We start from the raw sequence: 19,396 nt of genomic DNA, 5'->3' as shown, positions 1-19,396 counted from the left end.
AATGAGCATGATGAAAAATTTTAATAGAAATTCTCTGAATACTCAGAATGCTTTTATTAATGTGCAACTCAATTCTGGTAAATGCTCTGTGTCACCCATCAAGACCCAAGGCTTAGAGACCAGCATCTGAGTAACTGAGCACCTACCAGCCAGAAGGATGCACGGAGCGGTCTCTGCACCTCACTGTTCAATCAGCGTGGTAGGAAGGCAGCACTTATGCAAAGTTAAGGGGCAAGAAGAGCTCCATTACAGTTTCAGAGGACATTTGTGGGGTCTAACATGACACGAATAGGATCGTATTTGAGATGTGGGAGAGATGAACACAAGCTCTGATAGACAGCTTCTGCAAAATTTACACTCCACATTCGTAAAGCCATTGGTCTTTGGGGTTATCTGGTCCTGATGACAAAGCCACACCAGGTTCACCTGTAGAGCATGACCTGAGTACACCCACAATTAGGGTTAACCACTGAACGACGTCTCTGAAAGTGCTGACTCTTCTGCTTTTCACTAGCACCCCCATCCCAGACTGTGCTCAGCAGACACTGACAGGAGCAACTGAACAGAACTGGAAACTGATACAAGGTTCCCAGGCAGGGCAACAGTATGAATGTAAAGTGTCTTAGCTTGGGATGCTTCAAACAATATAGATAGATATAAATATAGATACAGATAAATATATCTATAATACCTGTCTCAAAAAACTTCATGGCACAGTGAGTAAGCCTCACTACTGCCGTGCAGAATCTGGCCCCAAACTTCCTATGTAAGTTTCTAGCCACATTATTCATGGTCCACACCTAAAATCACAAGGCAACATTAAACCACAACTTCCCGAAGTAGCCAGACCTGTTGGCTTCCTTCCATATTCAAGAGACATGGGAAGGCAGAGCACATAAAAATTCATACATTGTTTCCTAAGTTTCACAAGAGCGTCCCACAACATGAGGAAATTTGGGTACCAAGAAGGCAGAAAGTTTGGCTCCTCACATCACGGCAGGTCATGCCTTTTCCAACCCGGCACAATGAGGAACAGAGTAAAACAGAACTGTGTCGCTGACTGAGTCATGTTATAGGTGTTTCTATAATATTTTGGGTAAGAGCTCTATCTATGAGCAAGTATCCATGTTGAAATATATCTTTTAATACTTGAAAGACCCTTCCACACATAAGCCTCAGCAAAAGTTAGGAAGAAAATCAACAACCAGTGAGAGATCAAAGAAAAGAAAATCCATATACATTATTGTTTTAATTTAACATTTGGTGGCATACTTTTTTGGGCAAATATATCAAGAGCTCCTAAAGACAGAAGATCATCTTAATATTTCTTTGTGATCCTTCCAAGTCTCTGAGCCTGATATAAAATAGATACAAAGAGGTAATAGATATGTACATACATACAGATGATATAGACAGATGGATGTATAAATGCATTAATGAATATATAAATAAGTTCATCTGGTCTGACGGGCATATTAGCCACTCTAATGGCACAAAAATCAGATAAATTAATAATTAGAAGATGCAGTAGTCATTTTGTTTAATCTCTTCATTTAAAAATTCAATATAGGAAACCTAAAATTATTCAGAAGCCTTCACTGGAATGTCTTGCCTAAGCGTTCCACTGGAAACTTAGAATTACACACAATTCATGAATCATGCTTCACAGACCACTGTGCAGTGATGCACTGGCTTTAAAGTAAAGATGCCAGCACGGAGGCTGTCAGATTATGAGTCTGATATAGCAGCAAATGGTGAAATAAATTAAACTTCCATAAGACTGAGTTTACTCTCGCTGCATAAGCTGAGAGGCTTGCCCTAGCAATGCTTACCTCTCTCCCCTGAAAGCCCTTCTGAACATTACACAGCACAAAATGGTCACTGATCATTAGTTATGGGGATGTAACCCATCCAGAAGCACAAAGCAATGCTCTTCCAAGCATTTGACGTAAGCCAGTCATGTGCACAGAAGGGCTACGGCAAGGTATTCAAGCAGTGAAATAACACTTGGAAACAGAAGAAATATTTTACAGATTCACCTGCAAGGCTTACAACATACCTTCAAACAATGTAAACATACTGTGAAAGGTTTAAAAATGCCAGGAGTTTAGAGTAAAAGGACATATTTCTCTCTAAATAAAAACACCATTAAAAGCCTAAAATTTACCCTTTCAGAAGAACCTGCCAGAAGACAATTTTAAAAGCTCACATCGGGTCAATGATGAATAGTCTTTCTCTATACACCATGCAATACCCAGGACAAAAGAAATTCACCAGGAAAACATTTACTGACTGACTGACTTACTAACTAACTGACATTTATTTTATCACCAATTTTGCCTTTAACTGGATATTTCTCTAATGATATAACCCATAGAGATATTACAGGCAAACACTTCATATCACATCACTATTACTTCTTTATAATGTTCTACAATCACATCGTGGCCTTAAATATGTCACTAAAATCTTCCTTCGGTGGTGGTACACAGAACCGTTTGAAGCCACTGAAAGGAAACAGATTCAGAAGAGCGCCACCAGGAAGTCTGCAACCGTGGCGCTGGTGCTGGGAGAGATTCGTGGCCTTTGGGGCTTGTTGACATAACTGTGGTTTATTTTTGCATATTTACCTAACCCTACATGGACACAGCAGTGTTTTCCCTGAAGGAGTCCTCTCCCCTCTCCTGAAGGTGAACCAGTGAGGTCAGCAACAACTTCCCTGCTGTATCCCAAGGGGACGGCTAAATCAACAAAGTGAACCCTTCAGGAAAGGAAACCCACTGTTCCTTTCAAAGGTAAGACTGGATTTTGGAGACAGTGTAGGACTGAGTATCAGGAGCGCAGTAAGAAAAGCGCAGGTCAGAGCTTTAGGTTTTAAAAAAGAGGAATCATAACATTAAAAAAAAACAGGTGTTATCTAAAAAAAATAACAGGACCACCAGATATCATCATCAAAGTTCATTAGGTAATACATAAATATACTTTGGGACAGTTTTGTAAGGCTTCTGGTGAATTATTGCAGTTAATCAGTCAATTAATAATTACAATTAATTTATTGACCTCAATGAATTATTCATTTAATAATTTACAAGCTACAATTCCTTTCAACAATCAATCTTATAGATTTTAACCACTCTATTAGTGATTATGAAATCACCACCTAGTCTGCAGCAGCATTTGTTAAGTAAGAAATCAATACCAGTAATGTTTCTTCCCCATTTTCTGTGATTATAAATATATATTAGACAATGGGGTAGGAAAAAAGTTAAATTAGTAAGTGGAACAAATTTACAATTAAATGCACTTTCAAGATAATTTGAACAAGCCAACTTGCAATGATAAAGAATCAATAAACTACATTTTAAATTCCAGCATAACAAATACTACTAGTAAAAAAAATATGTTTCACAACCATAAGTTCCAAATTCTTGACTGCATATCAATTGTTACTAAAACAGACTAAAATCCTAGTGAGTTAAGAAACAGTGGCTTTCTGTCCAAGGTACCCTTTATATAAGCAGGTTTGATCTGTACACAAAATCAAATTCCTTTTTTTAAGATTTTATCTTTATTTATTTTTATTTATTTTTAGAGAGAGGGGAAGAGAAGGAGAAAGAACGGGAGAGAGACATCGATGTGCAAGACATACATGGATTGGTTCCCTCTTGCACACCCCCACCTGGGGGCCTATCCTGCAACCCAGACATTTGCCCCCCTGACCAGGAATCAAACCAGTGACCTTTCGGTCTGCAGGCAGGTGCTTGATCCATTGAGCCACACCAGCCAGAGCCAAGCACAATTTCTTAAGAGCAGTTATTAGATGTTTCATGTGGCCGAACTATTGTGCCATCTTAATTATCAAAACCAGATAGTACGATCACAAGTGAACAGGCCTGAAAACCTAGTTGAGGCTTTTCTGTGTTACATGTTTTAATCTACAATCCTGGGACACCCAACTCTTCAATATATCACCTGTCTATAAGCAGTTCCCATTGTCCAGAAAGTTCTCAGTGTCTTCCCCCAACATGGACACACACATCAGACACAATCTCAGTTATTTCCTTACCTTTTTTAAATTGTTCAGTTACAGTTGCCCCAACTTTTCCCCCCATTGCCCTCCTCTGCTCCCCCCACACTGCCACAGTCAAACTCCAGCCCATCATCCATGCCCATGAGTCTGCTATTCATATTCCTTGGTTTGCCCCTTCCCCTTCTTTCCCCTGCTATCCACCTCCCCCCTCCCCTCTGGTCACAAATACCATATGATCTCACCTATAAGTGGAGCCTAATCAATAACACAAACAAATGAGCAAACTAGAACCAGAGACGTGATATATCCTTATCTTAAACTCCTCTTTTAATTTAAACCCAGCTTAAATGTAATTTCTTCAAGAAAGACTTCACCGCACCCCAATTAAATTAGGGCTACCTGTTATTCTGTAGCTCTTTCTACTTTGCTGTATCACATACTTGTACCAAAAAGCATCCTTGTTTAATGTCTGTATCCTCCCACCAGGCTGGCAGCTCGGGGAGGGGGAGGTTCTCTGTTCTCCACTCCATCCCTGCACTCAGCCCAGTGCCTGCTACGAGCACTTCACGAATATTTACTAGATATTGAGCGAGTGCACTGATCTTGAAATTGGAAGTTTATTGTGTCTTCAGGACACATTTGCTTTAAAATTAGATGTTACAAGTTGAGCAGTAAAATATAGCTTCAAATTGTAATTCTAAGTTAGTCATCATAAAGGAGGTCAAGGCCGTAAAGGAAATTCTGCACTGAGCACGTTCTGTCTATGTTGTCACTGTGGGACGCAGCTTTCTCAAATGATTCACAAAAAGAGTGGCACTGTTCAGATTCACACACACACACACACACACACGCTCTCTCAAAGAAATACCATTATCATTGATCACCTAGTATCAGAGCTGCATAAATTAACAGAAGGCAACAGTCAGTCAAAATGTCACAGCTAAAACTGCCCATTACTCCATCTTCTTTGACTATGAAATAGATGGGACTGCATACAAGCAAATGGCTGAAGTGTGACAGTATATTAATAACCACTGAAGCCATCAGATACTTCCTTTATGAAGTACTTTCCAGGAGAAAGTTAATTCATTCAAGGAAGATGGCAGTAAAACCAACTCCTAGGCAGGATTTTCGGGAGGGGCGTGGGCAGGCCAGCGTTCTGTGTCACGTCAACTTTGAGTGTGAACTCTTCAGTCACCTGGACACGCTGTCCTGATGCTGCCTCCTCCTCACTTAGGTAGACGATGAGGACCTGCTTGGGGCAGGCAAAATGTCTTATCACAAGGTCATCCTCTTCTGGCGAGAAGTTCATCTCAACCTCCACTTTAGGACACCTCCTCTGGGGTACACACTATTCCTGTCAGCTGCGGTCTCCTGATCCTTGGTGGCCTGTCACCTTGAGGAAATAGTAGGAAACACTTCCTGACTCCTGGATCTCAAGGACTCCTGGCATTGCTTTTTCTGGCTTTAGAAGCTTCAGAATGAGTACTAAGTGCAACCTGCCTGTCCTGGCTGTTCTATAAGTCACAATCCATGCATCACACGTTTGGTGACTGGATAACCAGATACAGATCTCAACCATGTGCCAAATATTCATTTAGGAGTGAATACCTAATATAAATCACAAAACCACTGGATTTCTCTAAAATTCAGTGGTATTAACCAGAATTTACCTCACAAACTGCTGTCTTAAAGTTAGGCTGACGGCCAGCTGTCTTCTGGGAATTTCAATAATCTGACTAGTCTACAGATTTTCAGACTAACCATTTAGGAGGACCCGCCACTATCCAACCTTGGACCCTAGTTTTCGTAAGGCCTGAAATGGCTTCAAGAATACAGCAGTTATCTTTTTGCTATGAGAACCTAAACATCAGACTAAGCAACTACAACTACTGATATGAAATGAAAAGTGTAAGTCGCTAAGGTTAGTATCATCTCTAGAAGCACATCACTGATACTGACTTAAAAACAGGACTAAGAAAATTGAGAGGAAGGTGCTAAAAAAGACTGTTATTCAGCTTCCGAAGGTGTCATGTGGCTTTTGCATTACATCAGTAAGCCATGGTCTTTGCCTAGAAATGGCATTACCGCTTCCAGAGTTGGGGGAAGGCAGGTAGTTAGGTTTGAGAGGTGTGATGCACTGGTACTGTTCTATAATACCAGTTTTCTTGGCAATGAATCAATGTAGCAAGGGCTAAAATATATGAGATGGCTTTTTGTGAAAATATACAAAGGATTTTTTCTTAATACTTGAATTGAAGAAAAACACATTCATGTTTGACAACTTCCTACAAATGAAATATGGCAAAGAGATTAAATTTCACATAGATTTTTATAAAGGCACCTAACACAAAAATAAACACGTAAGGAGAACTGCAGACTGAATTGCAGTAAGACGGTTTCTTTAAATTGGTTCTTTGTCTCAATAAAAAAAAAAAAAAAGAGAGAGTCCCAAATCACGCCTCTGACAGCAATAACCCAGTAGACTACTTTCCTGTCAATATGAGCACTAAAAATAAGAATAAGAAATAAGCTGATCCTAAGGTTTGGGAGTTAAAAGTGGAAACATACTCATAAGACCAGACCTTGTCACTCTGTCAATAAATTGGCCCAAAGGCAGAGGCAGGTTCCTAACCCCTGGTATCTGACCTAGGCTTTTAAGACTACTGGCAGTAATTACAATACAAAAGTCCAACTATTGCCCACAATCATTGCCTCTCAGGGGGTCTAAGTAATGAATTATTCATGTAACATATGCCCTATACCTTTTTAGGAAGAAACTGACAAATCTATACAAACCAAGCTAGCAGACCACTTTATGGTCATAAAGTCCATCACCTGCTGTTACCAGCTGCCATAAAGAAGATATTCTCTCCTTTCCTCCACCCCTTTTAAATGGTGAATGAGTAGACTGGGAACCATCCTTTACTCTCAGGAATTTAGGTGCTTAACAACATATTAAAGCAAGAGGTCAAAGTGCACCCTGTGTTACAATCCTTACTTCTACCGTTGGGGCCCCAGGGAGAGATGGGGAGAAGGGTGCATTGAACCAGAAGTTAAATTCTTTTTTCTCCATATCCTGCCCATACACTGTTTCGACCATCAGGAGGCAATAACTGCAATTGTTTTGGAACAGCTTTCAAACTTTTCAAATGATGTGGTTTTACACCATTCTTCTCTGGCAACTGTAGTTTTGTAAGAAAAACCCCGATTCCTTTAATGACTTCATACAGTCTTGCTTAATTTGTGCTTGTAATGAACCGTAGGGTATTCACAGTGAGAGCCACTGAGCACATCGTTAACAACTGATAAGTAACTGATTTATGCACATAATGAGAATCCTTTGCCTCTTTTTTTTTAAAGACTGGAAGTTGAAAGAAGATAGGTGCCTGGCATCCAAAGTCTAAGGTGGGCAGGAGCCCATGAGCTGCACATTGAGGTTTTCTGTTTTGTTTAACTATAAATGTAAGGTAGCATTTGGCAGGCTAGACTTGGTCCTAGAGTGTGCCAAGAACTTTCCTATGGAAAAAAAGAACTAAATGCAATATTAATGATCTAAGCATTAAATCTCCACATGCAAGCACTCTGTGTTTAAAACAGACACACTCGGGGCAGGGGTGGGGGAGGAAAAGCTTAAGATCGGACGTGCCATCCTCACTGGGAGGCATCTTCACCCAGCTCTCAAGACTGAATCTTCCGAAGCAAGGCTGGCAAAGGCTGTGCTGGGCACTGCAGAGAGATAAACCCGAGGGGTAAGGAAAACAGAACCCGTGCCTGATGAAGTCAGACTTTGGCAGGAAAACCTGGTGTTGTTGCTGGTCTCTTTTTTTTCCTCCAAAATAACTTTCAGTTAAATTACCAACCGACTTGAGTACAAAAGATCTCTTCTGATGTGGAATTCTAAAACTGACAGGCATCATGGGAAACCCTCCTGACCAAAGGAAAGAATTACTAATTCGCTCTTTAGTTAAAAAAATTAAAGAAGATATCAAGTATGCCTTAGAAATTGTATTAAATAATCAGAATCAATAGAATATATACCATCTAAATGTACAGCAAAAGACAAGGAAAGAAAGAAGGGGAAAAACAAGGACATTCATGAAGTCGGCTTTCTGCATACCTTTTCAAATTTTGCCAGCAATTCCCGTAAGCTGAAGTTCAGACCAATCATCGTCCAGTAGCCCTTGAAGTTTACATCTTTCCGGCAAACTTCCTCCAGACAACAGCATTTACTTCCAAAACCCGTATCTCTTCTGGCTATACTTTAAAATCCTTTGTAAAATCCTTTACAAGCCTTGCCCTTGAGCTATGGTCCATGAGGGGTAGCAGCAGCTTGTGCTGGGACATGTTAGCTGCCCCACCGAGGGTCCGTTCTTTCATGGACTTTGGAGTTTTCGAGGACTAGACCTGCTCCTACAGTTTCTGGGAGCTGTGTTCCATGAAGCTGGCATGGTCTCCTTTTTTCTGGGAAGCCCAGGATTCCCTTTTGCTCACCTCACTAATGACCTGCAGCCCACAACTGGTCTCTCCTGGGCCCCAAGCTTAGAGTTTGGTCTCAATTACACACAGCAAAAAGAAGCTATATCCTGGAAACTTGCATGAGAGAAGGCAAAAAAAAAAAAAAAGAGCCAAGTATTACCAACTTCCTCCATTCAGACTGGTTTCAGAAAGAAAAAGAAAAAAAAAATCTTGGGTAAGGAGCCAGTTTTCAAAGAGCATGACTTATGTAGAGTTCGAACAGCAAGGAGTGTACTCTTGTCTGAAGAAACACCCAAACACGGGACAAGAGGCCACCGGTTTGCACTCTCCCAGACACCGGCAGCCTGCGTTGCTATGGTAACCACCAAGCTAGTTTCAGTCCATTTCCCTAGGTCAGGCTATGCCTAAGGGATGCTGTCAATGCAACAGAACTAAGCTGCTGGAAAGTTGTTCTATCTGTCCTGTCAGGAGAAAAGTTCGAGCTGCCCACCCCGTGGCAGGGGATCCTTTGCAGAGTTTGTGGCAGGGGAGCAAGGGCAGCCAGCTCCAGCGGCTTCCCTCCCTGATCTGACAGTGGTGTGGCAATCCACCGCTCTTTCCAGCAGTTGTTTATTATTTTAATCAGCATCCTCCCTTCCACCACCCCTCACACAGTTTGAAGTGAAGCTCACTCCCACTTCCTGGAGGCTGTCCTGCCCCAAAATGCAGAACTTAGCTCTCAGATTGTCTTGATCCTGAATGGATCCCAGGATTCATATTCCAATTTGGAACCCACCCAAGAAAACAAAAGAAGGTAGGTGTACAAGACAATACAAGTCACAAAACAAAATATGTGTGATCAATTGTATTCTTTTTGAAAAGGTTTTAACAGTACAATGATGGGGAAAAGAAAGGAAAGTTTCTTTGATCCATTGATAACTCTAAGAGCCATTCAGACTTGTTTGCATATGAGGAATTCACTTGTTTGTGAAATAAAACTTAAGGGAAACTGCTCAAAATGTGAGGAATAACCAGTTACCTTTAAATGTATCATTTGATGTTAGGTTGTTACTGGTACTCAAAGAAACTCTATATCCCACAAAGTTTTAAGTGTAATTGCTTTAAAGGAAAAAGTTCAATCTGATACTATGGACATGATGCCAAGGCAAAAATGTGATTTTGCTTTTTGCATTAAATAGCTGTTTAGTATATCAATAAAAGTTAAGTGTGACAGATACATCCATATGAAACATATTTCTCTAGCTGTGTGTAGAATTTCGTCATAAATAAACAATGCTTTTAAAAGTGACACCATCACAAGTGGAAAGTTAATATAATTAAGTTTACTCTTTACATCAGGGCATAGAGCAAAGAAAAAAAAAACCTGTGAAATTAGAGTATGGTCCTCCTACAAAGCTATTTGAATCACTTGAATATCTTGAATATCAAAATTGTTAGCATTATTTAATCGTACAGAGAAAGAGATTCCATTGATAAAGGAAAGAACAAAAACCTGTCCGGGAACAGTATACAGTACGGTTATTACTTTTTGGATTTGCACACCGTTTTTCTTTCCATTTCATTCTCAACTTATTTTCATATCAGTATTTAAATAGCATATGTTTTACATATGCGGATCCTACAAAATTTAACAAGCTTTTAAAATATTTTCATCATTTATTCATAAAACCTAACATGTCCCCAGGGGCAAAATGGCTTTATGAGATTTCTAGCAGAATGTGTTCCTACTCCAAGTGCCCAATTCAGATTTACACACAGACACTATTATTTCAAAAACAAGCGGGGGTGAGCTAATGATAATCCTGAAATTTATAAGTAAAAAGTAATCTGTGTACTTTGGATCAAAAGAGCATGAATGTCAGCACGAAGACCAATCATCAGAAAGGGAGTGAAGAAACACATAGAAACTGACCAGACTGACCCTCCCTGGCTGTGAGGGCTCTGGGGCCACATGCTGAGATCTTTCAGAGGCAACAAATAAACTTTTTACATAAATACAAAACAAAAGGAACCACCACCACCACCACCACCACCACCACCATCACCACAAATAAATAAACAACAAATAAATAAAGGAGGGAGAGAGAAAAAGAACAATCTTCCTCAGCTGGGCAAACTTCCAGCTACCACCCAGGGTGCTGGAGGGCTGTGATCAGGGACATGTGCAAACACGCCATCCCCCATGCACGCATTTGAAGACAGACGGAATTAAATAAAAACTCTGAAACATCAGAGACTTCCACAGTGTTTTTCTAAAGCAGACTCTCAGGTTTAAAAGGCTCTTGCACCCAGACAAGAACAGTGTGTTATTCTTAGAGCTGTAAATATCTTGCATTCTGATACAAGGCTGATCTTAATGAAGGAAAAGAAGCAGCAACCTGCGTGTTAGGGAGTCTTCCCAAAACATAAAAGCAATGGGATTTTTATCAGTGTGACAGGTACACGTGTGCTAGAAGTGACAAAAACAGGGGAAGCGTAGAGGAGCCTGTCCCCACGCGGCATTCCAGACAAGTGACCCACGTCCATTTCTCAGAACTCACATGTTTGCCTCAGGCAGAAAAGAGAATGCAAATTAAGCTTCCTTACTTACATTTAGGAAATACCAAGAACCAAGATGCTCTTGAAGAGAAAAAAAGGGGAAAACACTCCGTGGGTCTATATAAAACCACCCAAATTTTTTTAAATTCTCACATAATTAGAATAACAGGGTAACTATACTCTCACTAAAACACTGGAAAGCAACTAAAAATGTGATTTTTAAAGTGTCAAAGGCAAACAGATTATTTATGTAAAAATCCAAAGATATTCTATAAAATCCAAATAGCAAAATATCTAACATTATTCAAAAGTACCATGCTTTCTGAAGGCTGAGGGACACATTAGAAGTGAGATAATGTCAATGTGAATTGCTGTAATAATGGCGAGCACATTTTACTATGGATAATATTCGTGTTGGATACCAATAAATAATTATACTGAGTTCAAACTTTGGATACCAAATATCACCTTGGTAATATACTTTATATCTCTGTAGCCTCTTCTTTTTTAGCCAAGCACCTCTGATGCTTCTACAATAGTGTAATCATTAAAACAAAAAACCAGAGGCTTCCAATGACAGCAATACATCGCCAGAGAGACAGTAATTGAATGATAAAATTGGAAGTGCCTGGCATTTTGCCAAATCTACGCTAGTGTGTAAATAAATAAATTAGGCACTAATCTTCAAGAGGTGGAATAAATATAATCCCTGCAACAAATCCCAAAATAATCCCTACACCACTGAGTAGCCTCAGATTCTCTAGCAAAATAATCCATGTCTCAAACACAGATGCCTAGATCCACAAAAAGGGAAGGTTACAAAACCAACCACCAAGCAGCCTAGAAAAACTCAACAATGGAATCAATATCTAAACCCAAATGAGTTCCTAAAAAACACATTCTATTGCCCAAACGAAGAGCACAATATACCTGTATGACTTTAGCAAAAACATTCAAAGGCTAGGCTAATTTCAAAACTTTTTATAACTTAAAAACTGTATTTCATTTAATTTGTTAAAAAATGCTTTATTTAGCAATTTCATGGAGACAATAAAGACATTCTTTTGGGTTCTGTCAAATACAAGCAGAAAAGAGCAGTCTGAATGCTCTGCTGTCTTGCACACAGGGTGGGTCTTAAGGTGCCTTTCCAGCTACACATAACACTCAGTTTTAAAAAAACAACTATGAAGACAACGCATGTTTTCTATGCAAAACCGAGAAAGTTTCTCTTTATATTGGTCAATATGAAAAAAAAAGAAAAGGAAAGGGAAAAGGAGAAGAGGAAAACAAAAACTTCTCAGGAGTCTCCAAGGCAAAGCACATGGAGGTCGATGGGTGATCACAAATAAATTGGTGCATCAGGGCCTTGTTCAAAAACGAAGGGCTTCAGGCATGGGTAGGAAACTGTACTTGTTGTCATCCCATTCTGGCTCAAGGAAGATCCCGGTTATAATGCCTCTGAAAGGAACAGGCACAGTTCTCCTTTTCACAACATTTCCAAAGCATTTCAAAATCCAAAAACAAAGTAGTTTCGAGATCCTCATCACAATCTAAGCTTTCAGATTCCCTGTCTACTGCTGCTGTAGTTCTATTAAGGGAGACTACTCAATACATGTTACCATGTATTCTAGTTACCATCGGCCAGCAACCAAGCCTGTCAGCTGGTAGCTATTTAAAGTAATATACAGCCCTAAAGGGCAGAAGGTCCAATCTGAGATGGAGGCCTGAGCCCCCGATGAAAGGCGGAACTCTCCTTTTATCCCAGGAAGTTCACACAATGTGCTTTCTACACAAAGAATGTGTAGGAGAATCTTTAATGTTCATCTCTTCAGTAATGTCATCTATTTTGATAATTAGACAGGTGGCAGTTGGGAAATAAAAATTATAATTCATAGGAAAAAATTCAACACTTTATATATCCCCATAATCTACAGCCAGAAGACTCTACTAGAGATTTTAAAGGCACAGAGAGCTTTTTCTCCTGCAGGGGGTGGATGGGCGGGATGAGGACTGGGAAAGAGAAACCCCAGCTGATCTGCTTCTGAATTAGCCACCCAGCAACCTTCTGAACATTTAATGATTCAGAGAGCACTTTATTAGGTGACTGAAAATAATGCCAAGACAAGTTAGTGTTTCGAAACCACGTCCTCCCCAAGAAATATGCAGCACGGGACGAGAGTGAAGCCACCTCAGGAGGCCAAGCCTCACAATGCCAGATGTCTACCTGCAGCCCAAGCTTGTGGGATGTACAGGAAAGTCACACAGGGCTTTGGAGAGAGCTCTCAAAAGTTTCTAACGGTGTTTTCCAACTTTCCTCAGCTATCCAGATTAAGAAAACTTAAGGCCAAAATTAAAATACAAATTTCAATAATATCAACAAACACGTCGAGATAAATCAAAACTGAAGGTGCCGTTTTCCTTCACAAGTGAAAAATTGGGAGTCTTCCCAAGAGAGCATTGCACCTGTAACCCGAATGTGAATTCAAGCCACTGGGCAGTGGGCAAAAAGCAGAGGAAGTGCGCACTGACCCCTTGAGACCAGCCACGCTTCTGTCTGTAACAGTCGCTTTTCCAACCCGCACCATCCGCACAGAGCTGACCTGCTGCTTTAGCTTGGATCCACGCTCCTGCCCTCTGTCTGCTCAGCATCCCACCTGGAATTCTCTGCATGTTCGGAGCCCAACCTTCTTGAACACTTTACCCATGATGCATCTTCACTAATCTCACCAATGACCAGTCAATACACTTACACAATGAACCACTTAGGCTTACAAATACAGCTCCCGAAAGTCACAGACCATTATTATATCGTTGGTTCCTAAGTACCTTTAGTTATGTTTACTTTCTGTAGGTTTACATCACTTTCTTCATTTGCTTATTCTGAGCAATGAGTTTTGTGATGACTTTTTCTTTCCAAAAAGTTTCAAGTAAATTGTTCTGTAGACAGTGAACCCAGACAATGCATTATGCCGTTCATAATAAAATCTATAGGCTGATTACAGAAGAGAAGAATTCCTCTGTTCAACAGAATTAAGTTAAGCCATTACATTTCCTGGAGATTATTAGAAGCAGCAGAGTTGACTTTTAAAAATCTGCCAACTTTGGGGCTGGAGATAATTTAGCAATATTCATCAAACATTAAAATGCATATAAGCTTTGAATTAGAAATTCTATCCCTAGGAATTTAATTTGTAAACATATGTACAGACATATGCACAAGAATGTTCAATAAGTTCTACTTGACATAGTGAAAAGATAAAAACAATCTAAGTGTCCATCAATTGGTAACTTCTTAAATAAATTAGAGCAGATTCTCACAATAGAATGCTGTTCACCTATGGAAAAGGGAAATGGTGGCTATATGGTGATAATAAATAATCTCTAATATATAAGCATGTATGTAGTTATATATGCATATGTCCAAAAAGAAAATATTGACATAGATGCATAAAGGTACAATATATGGAATAACAAGCACTATTAATATTTCTGGAGAGGTATATAAAAAGGTGGCATGTGGTTATCTCTCAGACAGGGACTAGAGATCTGTGTCTGCAATGAGACACTTAAAGTCTTTTATACTGTGTGAAAATTATATCACAAGCACATGGTACACATTCCACACAAAATTAAATCAATAAATAGGTGGAGAATTCTCAAGTAAAACACATTTATCTTTCTAGGTAGATATCTATTCCCCCAAATGGTGGCATTGTTAGATCTGAAGGTAAATGCCATCAGAGATGATCATCTTTGTCTCTGAAAGATTCAGCAGTTTTGAAGTGGCAGATGGCCTGATGTTCTAACCAATCAGCCCTCGGCAGAAACAAGCCTTCAGCTGCAGTGGGCGGCTGGTCAATGGTAAACCTTTCTAAAGAGGACACAGACAAAGCCTTTTTGTTCTCATATGTTACTCTGTAACTAGTAACTCCAGTTTATTTAAAAAATAACTTTGTGTCTAAAAAGGCATTCTACTATACAATTTAAGTTATTACCATTCCAAGGAAACCAGTGCTGCTATTTTCATCTACTACCATGACATCCCACAGTCTAACATTTTTTGCGATGCTTATAAAGTTAGTTGATGCACACACACACACAAAGACTATCTAGCCTGATTTCTTCAAGGCAATTGAACTATGGTGTCATCATTCAGGCTGGACTAAGTGTAGCTGGCAGAGTGAGAGTACCAGCGTCTACTGAACAGCTCAAGAGAGACTGTGGGACACACAGCAATTTCGTTCTCGGGTCCAAGTTACCATAGTGAGAGAGAAAACAGCATGCACCTTGTTCTGCTTGTCTTGTCTGGAGAAGGCACGTTTGATGTGCTCTGAAGGTCACTCTAACAAAATATTAAAGGAAAGCAGCCACTGCACACCAAGATGGGGTTCATTCTTATTTGGGGCTTTCTCTTATAGGAAGAGCTTTATAATCCGATGTGCTACACTAAATATTGTCAACCCAGGAATTTCAAGCACAATTTAAATCTGGAATTTGTTCTGGCAGATGTTTTAACTTTAAAATTTGAGTATGATGAGATGGCTGTAGTAACAGAACTTTTAAAAGCACAACAGCTAATCTAGTATTTACGCTTATAAAATCAGTACTGACAACAAAATCATAAATAACCTTGGGAGGCTAAACCCAAGTGAGGTCACTATTGCACAAAACCCTTTTATCCAAACCTATTGCATAAAACCTGTATCTCTGAATAATATTACTTCAGAGATATCTTTATAGTTAATTAAAGGCACATACAATAAAACTGACCCAATTTTTAAAATTATATTGCCACTTTCACCAAAAGTATTGACGCCCGTCTTGACCACCGGAGTGAATGACAGTCGGTGACATGCACACTCAGGAGGCTCATATCTGTCATCACTAAGTGGGTTCAAAACACAACACATGTTATTACGGATGCTACGGACAACATAATACTGAAAATGATGAAACTGATTTGGAAAATTTAGTGCAACCTAAATGTTGATACAAAATATTCTGAAGCATAAGAATATGTTTTGACTCCTCCTACCCCATCTCTAGTCACACCTCCAGAGTTATTGGTGGTGCCTTCTTAGCTGTGGTGTATTTTAAATGCCTCTTCACTACCTAACAGTCAACAGTACACACTCGTATAAAAAAGATTACAGCTCAGAATGTCAAGAAATTTTAAATCAATCAGAATACAACTTTCTCACTAGAAATTATGGATCAGATCACGCTGCTACTAAGATAGTCTGAAAAGTGATGTAGAACCGGTTAAATAATATGGGAAAGTAATAATTCATGCAACAACTAGATTACTCATCTGCATTATTACATCCCAGTCCTGTTATAGCTTTCATGGAGTCAAGGGACCTGGGCAGTGATTTCATCTGTTAACACTTATCTAAATGCTTGACCTAGAGAGAGACACACTTGGACCATTGTGTGGACCTTGCTTTTTCTTTGTAAAATGATCCTGTGACGCTTCAGCAAACACTCAAACACTCTCAGGCAGAAAGACACCCACTAGTACTCTATTACTGATTGGCCATTAGTTTCAACAAAATTCACTGACAATTTTATTTATAACACTATTAAGACTTTCATGCAATTCTATGAAATACCAGGAGTGCATTAGGTTCTCTAGAATTGAAATGGAAGGTTCTCCTAAGTTTTCATCTATTTCAAAATCATTAATAAAAACTCTGAAAAATATTATTATTTTACGAGTGTTTTGAGAAGCATGTGTATGTTTTCTTAATATGTCTGAATATTTTTATCAAAATGCTTATAACCCATTAAATGTTAACACTGGCTATCAGCAACAACAGACTAAAAGTGTAAATAAATGATTAAAACGTTCCGATCACTAATTATTTGAAAAACGTTATATAACAAAACATCCTTCACATGAGTGAAGCGGTTCGTGAAGTTACAGCCTTTTTTCTATTCGGTTCATCGTGCGTCCCAGAGATCTCAGTGGTGGTCCCTGACGCAGCCGATGACCAGGACAGAACAACCGGGCTCCTGACTCTCTGCCTCATACATCATCTCTTCACAACCCCCTTAAACACCGAGACCCTGCACAACTAGGAATCACCAGGAAGTAAACCTAAATTACTAAGGCTTGAACATCGCCACATCTTACTGTGTCTGATGCTCTCTTACTTCACGTGTACATGTCTATGATACATGATCTGCATATGGCATTGTGTGCCCACCACCCAAAGTCAGATCTTCACCGTCTCCATATGTTCGACTAACTGTGACTCTTTAGGAAACTGAGATCTGGCAACCTGTGCTTGGTCCATAGAAAACACTTAACAATAATAAATGAAAAAGTTCATTCCCTGCTGACTGCTTTTAAATTCAAAAGTTCTTGATACAATCATATCAGCCCCTCTGCCTTTTCTTAATGGCTCTTCACTCCCCCGCCCAAAACACTCTACACTGCAATGTGGTCCTGTCCAATCAAACTCCCTGAGATGACAGAAATTTCCTTATCCTTGATGTCCAACAGAGTATTATGACTATTGGATGCCTGAAATGTGGTTAGTATGACTGAGAAACTAAACTGTGATTTCATTTAATTTTAACAAATTTAAATTTAAATGCAGATATGACATGTGGCTAGTGGCCTTGCTACCCACTCCAGGCACGATTTCCTTACAATATTCTAAAGGATACAGTTTCCTAACTTTCTCCAATACACATCACCTTCTCTTCACTGGTAGAATTCTTTCCTCTGAAATAGTAGCCTCTCCTTTCTCTATCAGTTCAAAGTTTTTCCATCCATTGAGATCCAATTCAATTTCCACCCTCTATTAAAAGCCTTGAACAGTAGCTTCCGTTCCGCAGTTTCCAGCCATACGGTCTTCTCCACCACACTGCCTCACTGTCCTGTACTTGCTTCACTTACATGCTGCCTTGTTTTGTTCACAGGTTGTTTCGTCAATTGTTTTTACCTTCCCTCTAACACCACTAAGAAGAATGCTCTTTAAGAGAAGGAGAAAAAAATGTATTGTTCACCAAATGTCCTGAGGAATAATAAATGCACAACCACCGCTCAACAGATTTCACTGGCAAGAATAAAACAATTAGAATTTATTAAAATTTTACATCCTTAGTGCGATTTTACATTTTTTTTTAAAAGCCACGATCTTGGCAGACACTTAATACATTTACGAAGTTACCGGAATAGTTAATCTAATTCAACTCTCAAACAGAAAATTCTAGGGGATATTTTAATCATCTTTCCATTTTCTGAAAAGATCCCAAGTTTCTCTGAAGAGTCTGCACTTATCCAACCCATAAATTTCTCCAAAGAAAGACAGGTTTCAGTCCTTCTATACCACTCAAGCTTAGCTTCCCAGAAAAAGTTAATTTAAATGTATTTTTTGAGTCACACTTTAAATTTTAAAAGAAAGTGCTGCCCTCTTGTGAAATGAGGTAGAAGATTTATCATTTCGCTGACAGTTGAGTCAATATTGCAAAGGAATTAAAAGTTAAAATTTAACATTAAAACTAAGTAGAGTTTATCGCAAAGTTGGATGGGTTTTTCCTGAGGTCTCCCGTCATGCTCTTGGTTAATTTTTTCAACCAAATGAAGGCTGGATCATCAGGGCAAACTGTTCACAAGTGTACTATACCTGAAAAAATAATGAGTACTGGAACACTGTCGCTATAGTAGAAGTAAAAATTGTAGCTTTTAATACTGTGCTACTGAGGAGACTCTGGGGGGGCCGCTGGTGAAGAGGCAGACAAGTCAATGGCAGTGTGGGAAGTTAGAAGTCAACTCACTTTCAAACTTGTGGCAAGAGCTTCACCTGCCTCCAGTCCGCTTATTTACATATAAAGTATTTTAATAATACTACCAACTACAGAGATTTTGTGCTGAGATTCAATGAAACAGCCGAGGTAAAATAATTAGTTTAGTCCTTGTCATGTGGTAAGTGCTTATTAAAGATTGTTGAAGCAATAGCAATATTATCATAAATACAATTACATTCATGCCGGCATCGAAACAATACAGTCCCTCAGAAAGCCTAACAATTGTAATATAATCTGTACTTTACTTGGGCATCTATTATGTGGCACATGTATGAAGTACAGTGTAAAAAAGACATAAAAGTATTTACTTTGGAGAAGCTTCCATTCTGAGCTTTCCATGAAAATACGGGGGGCAGGGGGAACATGCCATAATCTCACGAAGAACCAATGTGAGCAGATTTACAATTCAGACATGACCACTATAAATCCAACAGGTTTCCAGGACCTAACTACACATGTTAGTTTACTAAAACTTTGAGTGACAAACAGTAGATTACCTCCATGCTAAGGATACCAAGAACGAGAACAAAA

General features: G+C 39.3%; 1 protein-coding gene across 9 annotated transcripts in view; it reads right to left on the bottom strand.

Moving 5' to 3' along the window:
* Nucleotides 1–19,396, bottom strand: part of UTRN (utrophin) — a 449,632-nt gene that overhangs the window by 149,682 nt on the left and 280,554 nt on the right. Inside the window, exon 1 of one of the 9 annotated variants that reach the window (XM_053663465.1) lies at nucleotides 19,363–19,383. The exons of 7 other annotated variants lie outside the window; for them this stretch is intronic. In XM_053663465.1, the coding sequence (XP_053519440.1) occupies nucleotides 19,363–19,368 (6 nt within the window). In that variant the 5' untranslated portion in view covers nucleotides 19,369–19,383. Of the gene's footprint in view, nucleotides 1–8,150; nucleotides 8,544–19,362; nucleotides 19,384–19,396 lie in introns of those variants that run through there. One more of the 9 variants, XM_037144918.2, reaches the window with a different exon arrangement.

The sequence above is a fragment of the Artibeus jamaicensis genome, unplaced genomic scaffold (assembly GCF_021234435.1).
Source record: "Artibeus jamaicensis isolate MK-2021 breed Jamaican fruit bat unplaced genomic scaffold, CSHL_Jam_final contig_3176, whole genome shotgun sequence".
Lineage (NCBI taxonomy): Eukaryota > Metazoa > Chordata > Mammalia > Chiroptera > Phyllostomidae > Artibeus > Artibeus jamaicensis.
This window is presented reverse-complemented; position numbering and strand designations above follow the sequence as displayed.